This window comes from Oratosquilla oratoria, chromosome 12 (genome assembly GCF_046742065.1).
Source record: "Oratosquilla oratoria isolate Oo_2021 chromosome 12, ASM4674206v1, whole genome shotgun sequence".
Lineage (NCBI taxonomy): Eukaryota > Metazoa > Arthropoda > Malacostraca > Stomatopoda > Squillidae > Oratosquilla > Oratosquilla oratoria.
Window position 1 is genome coordinate 46374004 of NC_134788.1, and position 22165 is coordinate 46396168.

At 38.6% G+C, this 22165-nt stretch overlaps 1 protein-coding gene across 1 annotated transcript; it reads left to right on the forward strand.

Annotated features, from left to right (window-relative positions):
* The first annotated feature begins 1164 nt into the window (after positions 1 to 1164).
* Positions 1165 to 11900, forward strand: LOC143031646 (uncharacterized). Its single transcript, XM_076195754.1, has 2 exons — positions 1165 to 1264; positions 8311 to 11900. Exon 2 carries the CDS (start codon positions 8773 to 8775, stop codon positions 10345 to 10347), a length of 1575 nt encoding a protein of 524 aa, XP_076051869.1. The 5' UTR covers positions 1165 to 1264; positions 8311 to 8772; the 3' UTR covers positions 10348 to 11900.
* The last annotated feature ends 10265 nt before the right edge of the window (positions 11901 to 22165 follow it).

Here is a 22165-nt window from a genome sequence, read left to right on the forward strand (position 1 = left end):
TTATTTATTTATTTATTTATTTATTTGTTTGTTTATTTATTTTTTGTGTAAACTTAATAATTTGGTCAGTTCCATTAACTTCACGGTGGAGATAGAGAATTAAGGTATTTTGCCTTTCCTTGATTGTGATATTTACCGCCGTGAAAGTGAGTTGAAGTTTAGTGTATATCGTAAACCAACCAATGTTTGTTCATATATACACTGTTATTCCTCACGGCCTGGTGGCGTAAAACGATCTGTTTTTTCTTTCGTTGTTCCTTAAGGCCATACGCATTTGCAGCCCAGAGTACATCGATGATGAAATAAGATATATTTACGATATTGGTACTAAGCTGCAATACCCCACACATGTTCTTGATACAGCTTACAATTGTGCTAAAAGAACATTTCATAACCTTAGGTCAACTCAAACTTTCAATATGAATAACTTGCTAATTCTACCGTACCAAGAGAACCTGCAAAACATTCCAAATAAATTACGTAATTTCAACATTTATGTAGTTATCAACAATAAGAACACTGGGACAATTGCTCATAAGTGATAAAGGGTGTATGAACCAAATACCTTGTAAATCAAGTAATCAGTTTTATGTTGGTCAAACTGCTAAATCATTCAAGACATGAATCAATCAACACAAGAAATACGTTAGAGAGAGAAACCAATCTAATGGCATATTCAACCACATGAACCATTTTAACCACACAGTTGATTGGGATAACGCTAAAGTCATCATATACAACAATAACATCACAGAAAGAAATTTAATTGAATGCAGTTTGATCAAATCTAGCAAGGAGATAAATGTTAATCTCCATCAAGGTTTGTATGAATTAGACAGTTATATTTGCCATGAAATTTCAAAATTATTTCAATCGTTATATACCAGTTATGAGCAATTGTCCCATACTTGTTGGTTACCAAGACGGTATCAAGTGTCACGTGTACTTCTTCCACTACCTCTCCGAATTCCCTCTTCACCACGTCTCACTCAGTCATATATTCTGTACCTTGCTTCTTCATTTTATAATTCACTCTTTGTATCTGCACTGAAGATGTGATTATACGAAAGCGCTCTGCTTCGTTATTTTATACTTTTCGTAGTGATTACTTACGCATTTGTGAACATTCCGCGGTAATGCAATGTTTGCTTACATATGACGTCATAGCACGCCGAAAATTGTGTTGTACTCTTTCAGCTATTAGATCTTGTTTTCGTGGCTGTGCCTTGTACAGGCCAAACAAGTGTGTTTTCTTTTTGAATTCGTAAGTGCAATGATTTAATGGTAAGGTAGCTTAGAGCATCCGTAGTCTGTTCGCATCTGGCATTTGTTGCACTTCAATTCCCGTTGGCAATGTATTTGGGATTCTGAGCAGAGGTAAACTTGTGGGTATTTATCAAGATGCTTGTCAGTCTCGCACCTGCAATTGCCTATATAATCGGATAGCTCCTATCATTATGAGTATTTTCTACTCCAGTTATAAGTACGACAAACTGTGGTAACGTCGATAGCTATTGGGAATAAAAGATGGACGAACATCTTTATATTTATGTAAGGGAAGGTTAGGTCAGGTCTCACAACAGTAATTCCCTATTATTGGCTAGTTCTTAACATCGACTATTTTGAACCTCATATGGAAGTATTGTAAATTAATAATAATTTTGGTAACAATTTTTAGAAAATGGCAAGCATTTTTGTATATTAATATTCAATATTGTAAAGAGTTTCACTGGCCTTACAGCTGCAATTCTTACCTGTATCATTGGCTAGCTAGCTCTTATCATTTTGAGTATTTTGAGCCCTTTGTGTAAATACCGGAAATTGATATTAAAGGCAATAGCAATTTGAAATATTTTAACCCATTCAACTCCGATGACAAGATGTCTTGTCATTTGGTCAAATAAAACAAAAAATCATAAAACACCAAAATGTTTGATCAAACACCAGAAAAATATGACCAAATGACAAGACATCTTGTCATCGGAGTTTAATGGGTTAAATGGAGACGGTTAAGCAACTTTATATTTATCAACATATGTATCCTGTTTGTTTACATTGTTCTCACATTCTTATTAGGGGATGTTGTTCCATCTTATCTTCCTCTGTACAAAAGTAAAGAATTCATAAAGTTCACTGAATTTAATGTGCACCATTTATTCTTGGAATGAAATCCTGATAGTCATTCCATAAATCCACATCATATTTATTACAAGCTATTGCATTATAACTCATACATATACCAAAGGCTTTTTTTTCCCCTTATAAGGGAGGTAGCCAAAAAACAGAGGCATAAAAACCACTCCCACCCATTCCATCCCTATCACACTCCTATCCCCTCCCTCTTATCATGGTACCTCCTGGATGATGGGTCATCTTGGTGGCATCCTGTCCACTGCCCTGGGTCAGTAGCAGTGTTGCAAGACATAGCATATTCACAGCAAGGCTGCTTTATTGAATTGGCAACCCCTCTCTCTGTCCCCTCATGCAGAAAAGGAGAAGCTAGGGAGAAATCCCTTCTGGCTGCGTCAAATTTTTCTTACACATACTCCCTCACCCCCCCCATCCCCCACCCTCTCCACCTAATGTATCACAACATTATCCATATACAACAATTCTCCACTCACCCCTGTCTTCTGTCCTCTCCTGTCCTTCCTCAACAACAGACATTCCCCTCTTCCGGAAAGCCCCTTTTACCCCATCCATCCATCCGTCTTCTCCTTTTATGCATGAGGGGACGGAGAGGGGGGGTCATCGAATTTATGAAGTGGCCTTGCTGTGGATGTGCTGTGTCTTGAGACACTGCTTCTGACCCAGGGCAGTGGACAGGATGCAGGGATGACCTGTCATCCAGGAGTTGCCAAGATAAGAGGGAGGGTGGAGGGGAGTAGAATATAAAGGAAATGGAATGGGTGGGAGTGGTCTCTATGCCTTTTTCTTTTTGGCTACCCCCCATGTAGGGGGAAAAAGCCTTTGGTATATGTATTTATGTATCCATCTCATCCTAGGTCACCCCCTCATGTTCACCCCTTCCACATCTGCCTTCCACACCTCTTTCACTAGTCTTTCTTCACTCATTCTTTCCATGTGTCCAAACCATCCCAATACTCTTTCATCCACCCTATCTCCCAACTCCCTTTTTACCCCTGTTCTCCTCCTCACCTCCTTATTTCTCACTCTATCCAGCCTAGCAACCCCTATCATATTTCTCAGACACCTCATTTCAAACACATCCAAACTCCTTCTCTCTTCCTCTCTTATGTTTCATGTTTCTGCCCCATACACTTCTGTCAGCACAATCACTCCTTCATACAATCTCCTCTTAGCATCCATTCCCAAATGTCTTTTTCTCATTACACTTTTTAATCCACCAAGGCATTTACTCCTCTCAATCTACATTCTACCTCCACCTCCACTCCTCCCTTTCCTTCCACATTCGCACCCAAGTATCTCTGTAGTGATTCGCAGTCTATTTCTGTACTTATTTTCTTTAGTAGTTTTGCATCATCTGTTATCCTCGGCAATTGTAATTGTTATTTCGATGTGTTCTTTTCAGTCTGCCCTTCATGTATATCAATGCAATGCCAAATAAACTTACATATAATATTCCACACCTTCATCCATGTCATATATATGGCAGACATTATTGGAGCCAATAGAGAACCTCATGGGACTCCATTTATCATTTCCCAGGTCAAGTTTTTGTCTCTAAGTAGCACCCTCATTTTTCTCCCATTCAAGACAATTTCCATCCATTTCAATAACTTTCCTTGAACACCTATTATTTCGAGTTTTCTTAGTAGCTTTTTGTGGTACTTTATCAAATGCCTTTTGTAAATCTAGGAAAGCACAATTAGCCCCTCCATCCTTTTCTTACATTATTTTTATTAGCCTTGAGTAAAAACAGATTTTGTTAGTGGTACATGATCTTCTGTGTCTAAAGACAAATTGTTTTGGATTCAGTATATTATTTTCTTCCAGACGTTTGATCCATCTACTTTTGCTAACTTCACATATTTTTTCTATTGTGCTCATAAGGAAGACTAGTCTATAGTTTGTTGGGTCTTTCTTGTCTCCCCCTATATATATTGGTTTAATATTTGGATTTTTCTAATCTTGTGGTACCTTTCATTCTTTGGGTGAGTAATCAATTATCTTATATATTTTGTCAGTTCATCTATACATTCTTTTAATATCCAATTTGCAATTCCATCCAGACCATGTGATTTTCTGATGTCAAAGTTTATTATTTGGTCCCTCATTTCCTTCAGTGTAACAAGTATTTCTTTCATTGGGGGAGCTCTTTCTGTTCTTCATCCCAATTTTGTGTACTTTCAATTGTGAATACAGATTTAAACTGTTTGTTCATAATTTCAGCCATTTCTTCATCTTATATAAATTCACCATTACCGTGATGCAGTTTCACTATTTCTTGTTTATCTTTTAATTCACCATTTACATACCTGTAGGATAGTTTAAGTTGGTACTTGCATTTGTCTATTATGTCTTTTTCATAGTTTCTCTTTTCTTCCCTGCATATTTTTACATATTCATTTCTTAGTTTGATATATACTTTCCACTTCCTCTTTTTTTCCATCTTTTCCAAGCTTTGTCTCTTTTATCTTTAGGATTTTCTCCCATTTGTTGCTGTACTATTTCTTTAAAAGTGTTTTTTATTTCCATTTTCCACTGATTTTTTTTCATTGGAGATCAGTCTCTTTAATTGTTTCTCCAACTTTCTTGGTAACTGCTTATATTTCTTTAATTTTTTTCCAAGGCCTCATTTTTGTTTTATCTTCATTTTTCATTCTTTCGTTTTCACTTTTGACTATGTTTACTTGTGTTTAGATAAGCTATCTGTTAGTTTTGGCATTTGATTTTCATAGCTGGTTCACCTCTCTATACATTGCACTATATTTAGCTTTCAGATCAATAATTTCTCTTATCAATTCTGCAATCTCCTGATTTCTTAGGACATTTTTACACCTTGATTTTCTTTCCAACTCTACCTAGTATTCCACTTTCTTTTGTAAACCCTGAAAAAACATTATCTTCAAACCTTTGAATTGATACTGGAGTTTCACAAGACTTCTTTAGTATGACTCCCATTGGTGATTCTACTCTGCTTACATCCAATCTTCTCTTCATTGGTTCACTATATTTTCATCTTCATCATTCTCCATTTTGTGTATTTAGCACCCTTTCCTGCTTCTACTTTGGTACATATTTATCTATTCCTTTTTTATAAATTTCTTTTTATATATTCCATTTCTTCTTCCGTCTTTTTTTCTTCATTTAAGAAGTTTTCCCAATTAACTTTTTGAAAGAATTTTATGAGTTTCCCAAAATCTGTTGTACATTCCTTTTTTGTATTTCTCATTTCTTCCCAAATCGACTTGTTCTTTTAGTTTGAACTCTTTAGTGTATGGTCACTCTTCCCAATCAGTGTCTTGTAATCCATTTTATCCACAGTTTCAGGCTCTGACATAAATAATAAGTCTGTGTGTGTGATTAACAATGGGGCACCGTGATCTTGGATCCCGTGTTGGACTCGTGATCGGCAGTTATCAACCTTCTGGATAAGAACTCAGATCTCGTATGATCGAACCATGCCCTTTATTCAGTTTTGTTGGTGGCAGGATTCGAACCACCATCCCCTCAACCTTCACCGTATGTAATGACGCCCTAACCCGCTCTTTTTAATTTTTCTCCCATACAAAAAATCTTCCATATCAATAATTTTCCGTGTATGCCTCCTGTTGTTTTGAGTTTTCTTGATAATCTTTTGTGTGGTACTTTATCAAATGCCTTTTGTAAGTCCAGGAAAGCACAGTCTGCCCATCCATCCCTTTCTTGCATTATATCTATAAACCTTGAATAGAAACAGGTCAAATTTGTGGCACGTGATCTTCCCTGTCTAAAACCGAATTGTTTTGGATTTAGGTTATATTGTTCTCCATCTACTTTTGATGACTTTCTCACAAATTTTAGCTATTGTACTTGTGAGACTGGTCTATAGTTTGTTGGTTCTTCCTTGTCCCCTGCCTTTATATATTGGTGCGATATAGGCATTTTTCCAGTCTTGCAGTACCTTTCCTTCTTTGATTGAGGAATCTATTATTTTATATATTTTGTCTGTGTGTATGTGTGTGTGTGTGTATATATATATATATATAAAATATATATATATATATATATATATATAATATATATATATATAATATATATATGTATATATATATATATATATATATATAATATATATATATATGTATTATATACATATATATGTGTATATATATATATATATATATATATATATATATATATATATATATATATATGTATATATGTATAATCACGAAGAACCCACAGTCGGAATAAAAGGAAAAATGTGTAACTTCTATATTTCGGCTAATACCTATAGACCTCCTCAGGAAAGTACTTTCCTGAAGAGGGCTATAGGTATTAGCAGAAATATAGAAGTTACACACTCTTCTAAAGTTTCCTTTTATTCCAACTGTGGGTTCTTCGTGATTATTATTTACAAATGAACTACAGTATTTTGTCTAAGTGATATATGTATATATATATTTATATGTATATATATATATATATATATATATATATATATATATATATATATACATATACATATACATATATATATATATATATATATATATATATATATATATATAATGCACACACATATTTACCAGTAAAGATACATAACTTGACTTATACTAATCTTGATAATTTATTTCTGCAGTACTTATTGTAGGTAATGAAGGTAATGATGTAATGTACAGCAAAGCAGAGCATTTATAGCTCTTCTGAAGATGCTTCTTCTGCAAGTGCTTCTTCAAGGGTTATATCTTTTTGCTGAGTAGGCTTGTCTTTTTTCCTTGTACAACTTATATACCTTGTGATACTCAGTTATTGTTGTTGTTCCTTAGACTGGCCAACCAGTCCCTTCTCCCTGAGGATCGCCACGGCTGAAATAGGGTTTTCCCACAAATCCATTACAGTGTATATTGTGTTGCTGGCATGTGTGATTGTGTACAATGTAATCTTCTATAATGTGTTGTAGTATGGGGCTAAGTGTTGCATCCTAGACAGTTAGCTGCAATGTGGTCATCCATTCTCTTCTAGTCTGGTCAGGTAGCCACTGTCCTTTTGGTAGAGAGAAGATTGAGAAGGATGGATATCAAGGTGTCTGGCATGCAGCAATGTATTATCTTGATGTTTCTTGGCATGTGTGGGTGATCTGTCATGCAGTGTAGTGGGTGGGCTGTGTTTGTGGAGGCTGTGACAAGTGTTTGTGTGCCTTTTTGAGGACTTTTGTTTCATGGTGTAGATGCTCTGTAGGTGATGTATTTGTGGAGCCTGTAATTGTCTTTAGAGTTTTGTATTGCATAGTATTTCAGGTGTTGTGTTGTGTCTTGATAAGATTAGGGACCCATGTGGCTTGCATGATTCATCACCGAGTGTACATATTGTTTATGTAGTGTAGTAGTTTTTTTTTTTCGTCTTAATGTTGTACTTACAAGTGATTTAATCTTGTTAAGTCTAGGTTTGCATTTTGTTAATGTTTATGACGTGTTGCTTGAATGACATGAAGGAAATGTTACTCCAAGAATCTTGGGTGTATACATGCGTGGTATGTGGGTGTTGTTGATAAAGAGCCATGGTATGTATTTGTGTTCTGCTATCTAGTTGGTGAGAAGTGTGGCTGTGTATTTGGTTGAAGCTATTTTGATTTTATTTGTGGTGAAACAGGTGTTGAATGTGTTGAGTTATGGTTGTTGTATTTCTTTGGCTGTCTGTATTATGGTGTGTGTATGTAGTTATCTCATCTGTGTAGGAAGAAATTTGTTTTTTAAGATGTGGGTTTTGGGTATATCATGCATGTGTAGATTATATAATGTGGAATGTTATGGAGTTATATCAGAATATGACTGCTGTTACCAGCTGGGCCATTCTCTACTTCCACATCTTGTGACATGAGGAAAAAGCTAGAAGAACAAAATTTGAGTCCTTCTGGTCATGGTGGGGTGGGTATGCATGTAAACTATGGGTGATTTTGAGCACATATCTAATGAAAATGAAAAATGCAATATATCATAGCACCATCTCTGTTAGTGTTACTACATATTTTATGTCAGGTGATGGCAAGTACAAAGAGTCTGTTTAGGTATAAAAGGACTTAATTATGAAATGGTTTGTGCACAAAACATCCACTATTCTATTACAGTGCATTACAGATTTTCAAAGAGATAAATGTCAACCATACAAATACATTTTTTCCAGGTTGAGAATACCTATCATCATTTCTTTGGAAGAACTATCCGTATATTCCATATGTGTCATATGATGATAAGGATCCAGTGTGACATCTGCAGCACAGCTATATCATGAGTCATCTTAGATATTGTGTAGTGACCCACACTACAGAGAAGCCTATCCAGTGTAACCTGTGTGATTCTGCTTTCTCACAAAAGGATGTCCTCACAAACCATATGAGGACCCACACAGGAGAGAAGCCTTTCCAGTGTGCCCTGTGCAATACTACATTTTCACAAAAGGATGTTCTCACATCGTATATGAGGACCCACACAGGAGAGAAGCCTTTCAAATGTGACCTGTGCAATAGAGCTTTCTCACAATAGAATAACCTTAGTTTCCTTATGATAACCCACACTGTAGAAAAGCTATTCCAGTGTGGCCTGTGCAATTGTGCTTTCTCAGTAAAGGGTTATCTAATAAAAAACTATGAGGACCCACACAGGAGAGAAGCTATTCCAGTGTGCCCTGTGCGATTCTGCTTTCTCGCAAAAGAGTGATCTCATGGCACATATGAGGACCCACACAGGAAAGAAGCCTTTCCAGTGTTCCCTATGTGATAAAACTTTCTCGTATAAGAGTCATTTCACAGAGCATATGAGGATCCACACAGGAGAGAAACCTTTCCAGTGTGACCTGTGTGACAAAGCTTTCTCACGTAAGAATCATGTCACAGAGCATGTGAAGACCCACACAGGACAGAAGCCTTTCCAATGTGCACTGTGTGATTCTGCTTTCTCACAAAAGAGAAAGCGAACACAGCATATGATGATCCACACAGGAGAGAAGCCTTTTCAGTGTGACCTCTGTGACTCTGCTTTCACAATAAAGAATTCCCTCACCCAGCATATGAGGATGCACATGGGAGAAAAGGCTTTCCAGTGTGCCCTGTGCAATTCTGCCTTCTCACGAAAGGGCCATCTAACAGAGCATATGAGGACCCACACGGGAGAGAAGCCTTTCGAGTGCGCCCAGTGCGATTCTGTTTTCTCACAAAAGAGAAGTCTGACAGAGCATATGAAGACTCACACAGGGGAGAAGCCTTTCCATTGTGCCCTGTGTGATTCTGTTTTCTCACAAAAGAAAAATCTCAGACAGCATATGATGATCCATACAGGAGAGAAGCCTTTCCAGTGTGACCTCTGTGACTCTGCTTTCACAATAAAGAAATCCCTCACAGATCATAGGAGGACCCACACGGGAGAGAAGCCTTTCCAGTGTGCCCTGTGCGATTCTGCTTTCTCAATTAAGGGTTCTCTCACAGCACATATGAGGACCCACACAGGAGAGAAGCCTTTCCAGTGTGCCCTGTGTGATTCTGCATTCTCACAAAAGAATGTTCTCACAGCTCATATGAGGGTCCATGCAGGAGAGAAGCCTTTCAATTGTGGCCTGTGTAACAAAGCCTTCTCACAAAAGAGTCATCTCATAGTACATACGAGGACCCACACAGGAGAAAAGCCTTTTCAGTGTGGCCTGTGCAACAAAACTTTTTCATGTAAGAATCATCTCACAGAGCATATGAAGACCCACACAGGAGAGAAGCCTTTCCAGTGTGAGCTCTGTGATTTTGCTTTCTCACAAAAGAGTAATCTCACAGAGCATATGAGGACCCACACAGGAGAGAAGCCTTTCCAGTGTGCCCTGTGCAATTCTGCTTTCTCAGTAAAGAGAAATCTCAAACAGCATATGATGATCCACAGGGGAGAGAAACCTTTCCAGTGCAACCTTTGTGATTCTGCTTTCTCACGAAAGAGGAATCTCCTACATCACATTAGGACCCACACAGGAGAAAAGCCTTTCCAATGTCACCTATGCAATGCTGCTTTCTCACGAAAAGGTTCTCTCACTAAGCACGTGAGGAACCACACAGGAGAGAAGCCTTTCCAGTGTGCCATGTGCGATTCTTTTTTTTCAAAAAAGGGTGATCTCACAAATCATATGAAAACCCACACAGGAGAGGGAAGCCTTTCTAGTGTGACCTGTGCCATTCTGCCTTCTTAACAAGGGTTATCTCACACAGCATGGGGACTCACACTTGTCATAAATTTCAGTGTGATCTGTGTGATGAACAGTGTGCCTCCTTACTGTGTGCTTGTGTGTGTGTGTACACACATATTTTACATGTGGTGCACAAAGAGAAAAGTGTGCACACACAATATTCAAGATGAAATTTATTTTTCTTATTAAAAGAAATTGTATAATCTCATATGATGAATTCAAAAGAAAAAGATATGATTTTGAGAATCTGTCAGTGACTTGAAATGTAAATGTACAATTTCATAACTTCGCATGTAGTTTTGAAATTGTACTATGACAGTTATTCAACACTAGTACTTGTTCAGTGGAGTGACTTAAATCAAGAAGGATATAAAATTTTCCTGATGGCCTGATAATTGAGAATACTTGTTAGAATTTTTTTTTTATTTTTTCAAATTCTATTTGGAAAAGAAAAAATCAGTAGAGATTCCTGCAAAGACCTCTTCAAGAATAACATGAGCAAAGGTGATATTGATGAAAAAAGTCACTAAATGAGCTTTGGAATAGTAGATAAATGCTCAACTTTGAAACAAAGCCAACGCAAAGATTGGAAATTGAACAGGGAGTTGCTGGAAAGGCCCATCCCAACTTTCTACTTAACTTGAAAGGAAAAGAAAACAAGGTAACAACCACATTTGGTAAATAGTGCACACAGTTATGGTCTGTATTATGTAATATGTAGCCCTTTGTAAATTAACAAAACATTCTTCAAATAACAAAATTGCAAAGAACTGATGCACCATGTCAAATTCAAAGGAAGCCAAAGGTGTAAAGCAAAAACAAACTGCTAGCTGGTAGTGAATGGTTGGATGAAATAATGAAAACTGCTATGCCCATAGACAACACAAGAATGGTCAGTATTTGATCTCCTCTATTTCACATTTTGATTCCTCACTAGGTAGTGAATATGTTAATGATCTTTGTCTTGATACTACAGAAATAATTAGGTAAATTATTTCAATTAGAAAGTTTAAATGAAGGTAATCAGTCAGTGTTATATAACCTTTTACACAAATGGTGGTATTTGTTCTTCGGAATGAATAGTTCTGTGACGGCAAATTTTATGGATAGTGGAGGCACCTTTCTTATTCTAGTGCAGACTGTGAGTGAGGTTTTAGTCTAATAAATGAAATAAAAACCTTAAAAACTGTGGAATGCCATTTGGATATGCTTATGAGAGTGAAAGGCCACCAATTATATGGAAATTCAATAAATTTAGATAATGTGTATAATGAGTGGGTGAATGCCAAAGACAGAAGAGAGAAGAAATAAGGAGTTAGAAGCTAGAACTAAAGCTAAGAATTAGTAATGGATTTATTATTTGTATTTGTAGCTGTTTGCAAAATTAGAAAGTTTAAATAAAGGTAATTGGTCATTAGTGTTATATTTTAAACTTCATTTTGTACTAATGGGATATAAAATGCATATTAAACAATTTTGTCAACTCTGTCAATGTTGTCACACAATGTAATCTTGGAATACAAAATTTGGAAAACAGAAATAAATAGAATTGAAATATATGCTTAATGTTTTGTCTTATTAATGGAAAACCAAATATAAAAGGTATTTCATATACATAAAATATTAAACTAGATGGCACTCAGAAAGTGCATACCTCCACCAATGTCAGTGTCACAAAATGAATAAAGATAATTTTGCCCACATTATGATAGCAGGTGACACACTTATAGGAGGAGTGGAGTTTGAGAAATGTTGAAGATATTATATTTACAGGGGACCCAGTATCTATGAAGAGATATATAAGGATGTTATGAACAGTAGCAGGAATGGAAAGGGCATGCGACCACTTGTTAGAGTTAGAGTACAAACTGGAAGGGATGGCAAGGAGGTGGGTGGTGGGGATGGGACATGAATTCTAGAAGGGGAAGTCTTGAGAGGAGAAGAAGCAGATAGTCATTTAGGAGAAGAAGAACAGGAAGGGGAAGGCTGATGGGGAGGGAAGGGAGTATTGGAATGGGTGGTGTTCAAAACACGACACTCAGCGGCTGAGTGAAAATAAAGGCCATGGATAGGGCATTGTTTATCTGGAGGAGTGGCAAGACGGAGATAGCAATGGTTGGCATACTGTCCTGGTTTCTGACAGAAGTAGCAGATGACAGGGTTATGGGAGGATGATCTTTGTCAAGGATGGGAGTTGGATCTAGTGCAAGAAGTGTGTTTAGAACGAGATGAATATATGGAAATATGAGCAATAGGGAAGGTAGGGTTGGTGATAGGAACTGGCTGAGCAGCAATGTCATTCTGTATCTTGGGTGAATCATGAAATTTGTGAGAGAAATCCATTAGGGTCATACCCGGAGTGAACGCCACTGAGGAAGTTTTGGCTAAGGTGTCCGGATGTAGAAGAGAAAGAAATTGAAAATAGGAAATGAGGGACACAACATTGTCAAGTGAGAGTTTGTTATCAGTGTCAAGCCAGTTGGAAGATGTGAGGGCTGATTGCAGTTCTGACTTAAGAATAGATGCGAGTTTTGAGGCTCTTTTTTCACATATAAGGAGGAAATTTGTTTTTCAGAGCAAAGTTGTAAAGAGGAGTGAGGGAACCCAGGCTGTCGTGTTCTGCAAAGGTACATTTGAATTTGTCAACATATTGAGAATAATCCGTGCAGTCTTGGAATGCATCTGAATGGAGGAAGTCACCAGCAGTAGAATTAAGGTCAACAAGGCTGAGAAGAACTGTTACTTTCTCTGAATCTGTAGCACATTCTCTGCGGTTGATACACGTATTGACATTTGAAAGAAAGGTGTGGATGGGGATGATGTCACCAGTAAATTTTGGAACGTCGATAGTTTCATGGACTATGGTCATTAATTGTGGGGGAGAGGGTTGGGTGGACGAGGAAGCCATGGTTGTGACACTGGGGATGCGTGGAGGGGCGTAAGGTTAATGAATGGGGGAGTGCGTGGAGAAAAACGAATAGAATGGCGAGGGAATTTGGGACTTGGAAGAGGATAATGGGGAAATTTCATTAGAAATAAACACGTGTAGTGCCAAAGAGTTTTCCATTTACCTTGGAAGGAGTAGGAAGAATTGTTGAATATGTAGGTAGTACCGAATGGGAAGTAGAAGCACACAGAAGAATATGAAGGAACACGAAGAATTTCTTTGCTGCAAACAGTGGAAAGAATTAGAAAAGATATGGAGAAGAGGTACAAGCGTAATCAATATATAACATGGAGTATAAATACTTAGCAAATTAATGATTGAAAGGCACTTATGATAATTATACAAGAATTTCCACTGGAAGCACTGTAGTTATTAAATATTTGCTATTAAATTATTCACTAATAATACAGAGTAAACACTAAAATGGTAAAATTTACTGAGTTGAGTTTATATAATTCACTTGGAAGCGAAGGGATGAAATCCGAGTCCAACGGAAATGGTGAATGCCGGTGAGCGGTGAAGAAGGCGAACTCTCGTTGGAGGAGTGGAGTAGGAGGTGAAGTTAGCGTCACGGCAACGGGTGGTGGATTTGGTGGCCAAGTGCCCGGCGAAGACGGTAGGTGCGTTGGGGGTGGAGTCACGGCAAGTAGGGTGGTGGATGGGGTAACGGAAGTGGGTAGTTGCCTGCCGACTGCGTGAAGAACTAGGTCATAGAATGACGGAGAGTGGGTGGAGGAGACCTACGTAGTAGTGGTGGGTGACGGTGAGGTAGAGTGGCGACTTCTTGTCAATGCGTGAAAAACGAAGGCGACAGGATGACGAGAGCGGGTGGAGGGATGTACGCAGAGTTGCTAAACAGGAAGTGTCTGGAAGCTTCCTGGGCTGGCGTCAGCACTCAGTAGAGCTTGGTGAATGCGGGTGTGGAGGCCGAGGTGACCCCATAGAAGGTCCCGTAGACGTTCTGTAGAGATTCGAAGATTAATTTCTGTTGGAGAATGTTGGCCACACAGAACATGAAAGCAGAGTATTGTCCTCTTGGAGTGAAAATTGAGCAGTGATGGTTGGAAATAGCGTTGAAGTACGTTGGTGTCCGTGTTTAAGGCACAGGGTGGGTGGGTGGGGAAGAAATTCTAACTGGAACACTTCTCTTGCAAATAAACGAAGATCCCACTGTTGCTACCATTTGTTGAATGTTACTATTTTTTGTTTAGTGGTTTATTCAACATTTAGAGATGGGGCACTAAAGGTAGACACGGACACTTATCACTGCTTTATTGTGCTGCGTACAACCACGCTCTCTGACTAATTGACTGCGCGTCCTTTCTCTGGGCACGCCGTAAATTTCCCAAAAGTTACCATTTGCCCAATTTATTCCATTTATTCCCTCTCACAGAAAATAACGGACACCCAAAATAATATCGATATATTTACAAAGATATCCTATTTCACATTCATCCCACTTTCACATTACATGAAAGAAATTGATATTTAAATAAGTATACAGGAATGATGATCATACGACTCTCACGGAACGTCGAGAATAACTACATACAAGCGAACATACATACTTCCAATTACGCATTACTTTTGTAATTCCTAAGATTTAATATATTCTGCCATAAACTATGAAATAGACATACAATATAACTATGTAATGTATATCATGCTGTGAAACATTATCAGTCACACAGAAGCGTTGATTGTGGAGTTAAAGTTTACGAACAAATATCTAGTGAATAAAAAGATTGTGTGAAAATATTCTAACTCCATATTCTGTACAAACACAAGTTGAGTATGTCAAAGAACGTGGTTCGCTCTTTTCAGTAGCATCTGATCCTTGAAAGAAGTATAGAGTGACTGATAGTGAAGGGTGCAGCATGTGGGAAAAATCGTGTGAAAATATTCTAGCAGCGCCATATTCTGTACAAACACAAGTGGAGTATATCAATGAACGTGGTTTGCCCTTTCCAATAGCAACTGATCCGTCAAATGTGCAACCAAATATCTAACAAAACACCTACTTGACAATGAATCATCAGAAGCCATAAAAATTGACGGTCCGGGTGCTGCTGCCGCCCATTCTCCATCCACAAGTGGGTTGAGTGAATTCAACTCTTTTACAATTTCACCTGTTTGGTGATGGTAACCAGGCAGGCCAGCATCCTCTTCTACCTAATCCCCAGCTCTACTGGAATAGAACCCTGTCCAGCTACAGCCAACATTCCAGCTACACTTAGTGCCTCGATCCCCTCAAAATCGTGAGACTGAGCTAGATTTCTTTTTTCCTAAGCTTCCATCAGTCATTCTTAAGTGTGGAGAAAGGCACTGCTTTCCAGGCTTCTGCCCAGTTATAAATCTGTAGTAACTGAGTGACGCATCACTTACCTTGTCGGCGTTAGTTCCTTCGTGGTTCTTCCTTTAATATAACTCTCGTCTCTAGTTTTTCTTTCAGTCGTATCGCCTATCAATCCTACTCTAGCTAACTTTTGTCTACATTTTTTTCTTCGCTTCTATCATTCGCACCCTCTCACCATTCACTTCATATACGCATTACCCTCACACACCAGCCAACGCCCCGTTCACCCTCCTAGACGGTGACCTTTGACCCCGTGCCGGGGTTGCTAATTGTACACCCACACCACATTCATACCACAAAATCACATCCTTGAAATTGTACAACGTTTTCCTCCCCCTGTTGTCCTCATAGCCTTCCTCATATGTCCCATCTTCCGTGACGACGAGGCTCTGCTGTAGGTAGAGGTTGCGAGTCGTAGACTCGTTTTGTACTTTGGATAACCCCCTGGTCCATAGGTTGAATCAGGGCAGTCGTATTTGGTGGCAGGAACTAAACAACTACTACCACTATAGAGTTAAAGTGATTAACTATCTAATACAAACATAATTTATTATCTTTTTAATTCTTGATCCATCACCTGACTTAAATCGTCATAAAAAGACTCAATTTCATTGTCTGAACTCTGTGAGGTTGGTGCATAAATTTGAACTATTTTTAGAGTGTACATTTCACACAGCTAATCACAATCCAAGCCACCCTGTCCGAAAAACTACTAAAGTTGACTACGTTACCAGCAACCTCTCGGTTGATCAAGAATCCTACTCCATTAGATCTTTCTTTGTCCTTACCTCTATAGTAGAACAGGTGATGACCATATTATAATTGTATCAGCTTTTCTTCTGCTCTTCGGGCTTCTCTCAGTCCTACGATGTGTCACTTGATGTTGTCTAGTTCTTCCATTAAACTCTCCAGCCTGTGGTCTTCTGAGAGAGTTCTTACGTTGTAAATATAGATCTTCATTTTCTTCATGTTGTTTAATGTCCAAGACTTGGATTTGCATGGACAGTGGTTACTCACATTCTGTGGCACACTGCCCGTAAGCACACGAGGCAATGCGGTTGGACCTTTAAGAGACGATGATCCACCAGGAACGCCTTTTTTTTATCTTTTTTTTTATCTCTTTTTTACTGTTTCAGTAATCTCACCTCCGTGCCAACTGGTTTCTAGTGAGATATTTCTCTGGTGCCACCTTATATTCGATGAAGCCAAAATCTATAATGTGCCCAATGGTCCATGCCATCATTATGACGGTACCCTATATATCTACGAGGAATTTCCCTATTCGCCATCAGGGACGTGCCAGTTAGCAGTGGGTCCTGAGACTGTGTGAGCTGCTCTGTTTCATCTTACAAAACCTATTCGATATGGGTGACCCTGCAGAGATTTCCTCTCTATCGACATAGCTTAACCTTTCCACCACATCAAGGTGTGAACTCTCGGATAGGGCAGCGCCGTGTAAACGACGCTTAATATATAAAATGTAAAAAATAATAATATATAAAATATGAAAATATTAGATATAGAATATAAAACTTAGAATAGAAAATAGAAGTAGTCTTACTCTCTCTTACTCTGTTGGCTGTCAGACTGTACGGGCCTTCACCGCTTTCACTATGTTTCTCCAGATGGTTCTATCCTCTGTCAATCCTTTTTAGTCTTCTCTTGGTGCCACCCTCTCCACGTCCTTCCTCACTCTATCCATCCATCTGTACCTGGGTCTCCCTAATGGTCGTCTGCCCTCTACTCCTTCCATCACCTTCCTTGGTAGTCTGTCTGCCTCCATTCGGACGCAGTGTCCAGCCCACCTTGCTCCTCTTCCTGGTATTTCATCCTGAATGTACGGTTGTCTGGTGTGATCTCTAATTTCCCTGTTATGTCTTCGTCTCCATTTCCCTTCTTCTTCATCATATACTGGGCCAAGGATTCTTCTCAGGATATTGTCTTCAAAAAATTCCAGTCTCCTCTCCCTTTCTTTTGTCAGTGTCCATGCCTCACATCCGTACAGGACTGTTGGTTTTATTACAATGTTATATTTTCTTATCTTAGTTCTTCTGTTGATGGTTCGACTCTTCATTATTGATGCCAGGGCATGGTAATAGCTGTTTCCTACGGCTATTCGCTCGTTTATTTATATGTCCAATTCATTTCTCTCACTGACAATGGATCCCAGGTACTTGAACTTATCCACTTTCTTCACACTTAGTGATCCAACTTGCTCTTCTTCTGGTGTATAATTGCCATTTCTATTTAGTTTCATAATCTAAGTTTTCTACTCATTGCATTTTAGGCCTATCTGTTCTGCTGTTCTCTGGAATACTGTAAAGATCTGGTTAATTTCCTCCACAGTCTCGGCCACCACATCCACAACATCGGCGTAAACGAGGTGGGTTATGTGACCATTGGATAACTTAACTCCACCTGGATGGTTGGTAATCTGCCTGACTGCTCTCTCCAGTGCAAGATTAAATAGTAAAGGTGACAGCAATCATAAATAGTAAAGGTGACAGCATACATCCCTGCCTAAGGCCACTGTGTATATTGAAACTTTCTGTATCTTTCCTTCCAACTCTTATTGTACATCTGCAACCTATGTAGCACGTTTTAATGAGGGGCATTAGTTTGGCTGGAATATTTAGTTCTGCCATTATGTGCCACATTGATGTTCTGTGCACACTATCATCTGCTTGTTACCTTGAAAATAGAAATAGGATAACAGTATATGTATATACATATATATATATATACATATATGATGTAAGCGGAATAGGAAACACCGGAGTCTTAGTCTTGAATTTATTCCTGACTAGTTTCACAGGTATGCTTTGAAAAAGCATACCTGCGAAACTAGTCAGGAATAAACTCAAGACTAAGACTCCTGTGTTTCCTATTCCGCTTACATCAACCTGTCAGAATGTCTCAATATATATATATATATATATATATATATATAAATATATATATTATATATATATACATATATATATATATATATATATACATATATATATACATATATATATATATATATATATATATATATATATATATAGATATATATATATGACACACAGGCACCCACAGTCGGAGAAAATAAACTTCGAATAAAGAAGAATCCTATATTTCGGCTATCAACTGTAGCCCTGTTCAGGAAAGTACATAAAGCAGAGTACAGAGGGGACTTATAAGCTACAGAAAAGAAGAGATGTGGACAGATGACCTCACTCAAGCGCGGGGCATACTGGGGTGGCGGAGGAGGTGAGGGGGTGAGGAGAGGGGGGGGGGGTGTAAGGTCCGTACCAGCTTGTTAACTGCCCCGCGCCTGAGTGAGGTTATCTGTCCACATCTCTTCTTCTCTGTAGCTTATAAGTCCCCTCTGTACTCTGCCTTATGTACTTTCCTGAAGAGGGCTACAGTTGAGAGCCGAAATATAGCATTCTTCTTTATTCGAAGTTTATTTTCTCCGACTGTGGGTTCCTGTGTGTCATTTACAAATGTGCTACTACAGTTCTGTTTAGAAATATATATATATATACATATATATATATATATAATGTACATTCATGTGAATATATATATAGGTATATATATATACATATATATATATATATATATATATATATATATATATATATATATATGCATGCATTGTTAAAATCGACAGCGTTAGTGAGGTTGTTGATCTTCTTGTGAGTATTCTCCAGTTTTCTAACCAATATTCTGCCATTTGGAGGGTGGGCATAGACCAAGTTGCCAAAATGATTCATTTATTTCAACGTTTCGTCTAACAATGAGACATCTTCAGGAAATTCTGTAACATAGATAATAATGACGTACAGAAATAAAGAAAACAACATGTAAATCTAAACAATTATACAAATATAGAAATAAATATCAATAAATGCGCAAATTCACACAAATTAACACTATACATGGGCTGATGGGGACCGTTACTTACAATAGTTAAAAGGTCCGATGAAATGACGAAGAAAACCCTTCGCTCGGTGACATATATATACGCACCTAGCCGGCTTGGGTGGTGGTGGAGGGCGGGAGAGGGGGCGGGGGTGGTATCTCATTAATACGTGAAGAAGAGGGTTGGGGGTTAGGGGGTTGCGGGGTCGGTTGGGGGGAGGATGGAAGGAGTGGGTGGGAGGAGGTGGAGGGGGGGTTTCGGAGAGAGGTCATGCTCGGTAGTAGCTTGGCCGTGCTGCTAAACAAAGCGATGGCAGAAGTCATGTTGCATTGGATATTAATGATAGGACTACATTCTCTGATAAACATAGCTTCTAGAAGCTTAAGTTTATGTACATCCCTATTGCTTGCTATAATCCTAGTGTTTGAAACTAGGTATTCACGGGTGGCTGTTAGGTTATGGTATTTCATTAAGTGATGTTTTATAGCCCCATTTTGTAAATGCATAGTTATTCTCCTACTGAGACTACATCTAGTAAAACCAATATATGCTGTTTGACGGGCTACACAGTTCCCGGTGCTACAGGTGAATTCATAAACACAATTAGTTTTAGACATAGTCTCAGTATTACTATTTAAGTTATTAGTTATAACCAATGAACTAGTTTTAGGGTTGGAGTAGTATACAACCACCCGGATTTCCTTATCTTTAGATACCGGATGACAGTTCTTAGTGATGATGTCTTTAATTTTTTTTTTCATCTTTTTTGTAACCCTTGTTGAAGATGTTATGGTAGTATATATCAATGAATTGGGGCTTAGGGGATGTTTGTGGGGAAAGGTGGTCACACAACATTTTATTACAAATTACATCAAAATCACTATTAGGGAAACCATTATTCACCAGAATCTGGCGGATGTGCTGCAATTCTGTATGCAGAGCCTGCCAGGAAGAACACACTTTGATAGCCCTCCGGACATACGCTCTAATCACACTGGTTTTATAACTAGTCGGGCACTCACTTTTGTAGTTCAAACACTTCTCAGAGTTCGTAGGTTTCCTGTACACCTTCGTTGTAAATTCCCCGGAAGAAGATTCCACTAAAATATCGAGGAAAGGGAGTTTGCCATCCTTATTCATTTCCGTCGTGAAGCTAAGACCAGATTCCTCCTGGAGGCGCAGTCTCAATCCTTGGAGAAGGGCTTCTGACTGTGCGCACACAAAGATGTCGTCTATGTACCTGTAGTATAATGAAGGTTTGGTGACGTCATCTTTAAAGACTGCTTCCTCTACTGCCGACATGAACGCTTGGGCAAAGAGTACTCCCAGGGGGGAACCCATCGCTATCCCGTCGTGCTGGACGTACAACTTTCCCTCTGGACATTTAAAGGGGGCCTCAGTAGTGCAGATTTTCAGCATCTCTTCCATTATGTGCTTCGGGATGGTTGGAGGGGGGAAATCTGCGTGTTCATAAACATATTCCAAAATTATGTTAATAGTCCTATGCACAGGAACATTTGAAAATAAACTAGCAGCATCCAACGATGCTATAATGCCGTTAGGCTTATTATCTTTTAAGATGTCTATGAATTCATCCCTAGACTTTAAAGAATAAGTATTAGGGATATAAGGAGAAATTATTTCATGAAGAGTTTTAGCTACGCTGTAAGAGGGGGTAGGAATTTGGGAAATAATGGGTCTGAGGGGGTTTCCTTCCTTATGGGTCTTAACATTACCATAAAAATAACCAGGAGAAAAATCTCCGACTAAGGGTACAAATTTGTTACCTCCTATCACGGCGTTAACAGTGGAAATAAGTTCATTAAGTCTAGATTTAATCTGAACAACAGGGTTACGAGAAATACGCTTAAACTTGGAATCATCTAGGAGGATGTCACGACATTTCTGAAAGTAAGTTTCCCTGTTGAGGATCACATAGCAGGAAGCTTTGTCTGCTCTTCTGATGACAATCCTCTCGTTGTTGCGCAGTTGTTCTGCGGCTTCCTTCAAGCGTGGGGGAAGTTGGCTCTGGTGGTGGTGGCGGCGTTTCGTACTTTCTGCCTGTAGTTGTTCCTGTAGATCTGGATTAACTGAAATAACACCTGTTTTTTGTAACTTACAAATGTTGTCAAAGAGAGTGGCTATTTCTACCTTCTTGTTAACCTGCTTAAATTTAGGCATAAGGGAACAATTAATTCCAAGGTTTAAGAATTCACATTGGGCTTCTGACAGGGGTTCATCGGAAAGATTGATGAAGCTATCTGTTGGTTTAGGTAGGGCTAAGTGACCTCCTTAAAGCTTTATTAAGTTTTTAGAGATGCGTGTTCTGCCTACCTGGTAGTGATTGGCTACCTTCAAGTTCAGAGCCTCTAAAGTCTTCTGTTTCAAATCCTGGTTAAAGTTGGAAGCGGCGTATTCCTGCTCTGAAGCCTGGAGTTCCTCTTTCAGGGAAGACAGGAGAATGAGCTTACTATCCGTTTCTTCATTAACCATGGTCCTATATATATCCTGTAAGGATTCCGTATGCTGCACTGCTCGGTCGTGGAGACGTACATTTGAATATCTGGGGAGCAGATTCTCTTGTATGCATGCATTGTTAAAATCG

Bases quoted from the DNA above. Each gene is read 5' to 3' on its own strand.
- LOC143031646 (XM_076195754.1), top strand. From the start codon at position 8,773: ATGAGGACCCACACAGGAGAGAAGCTATTCCAGTGTGCCCTGTGCGAT.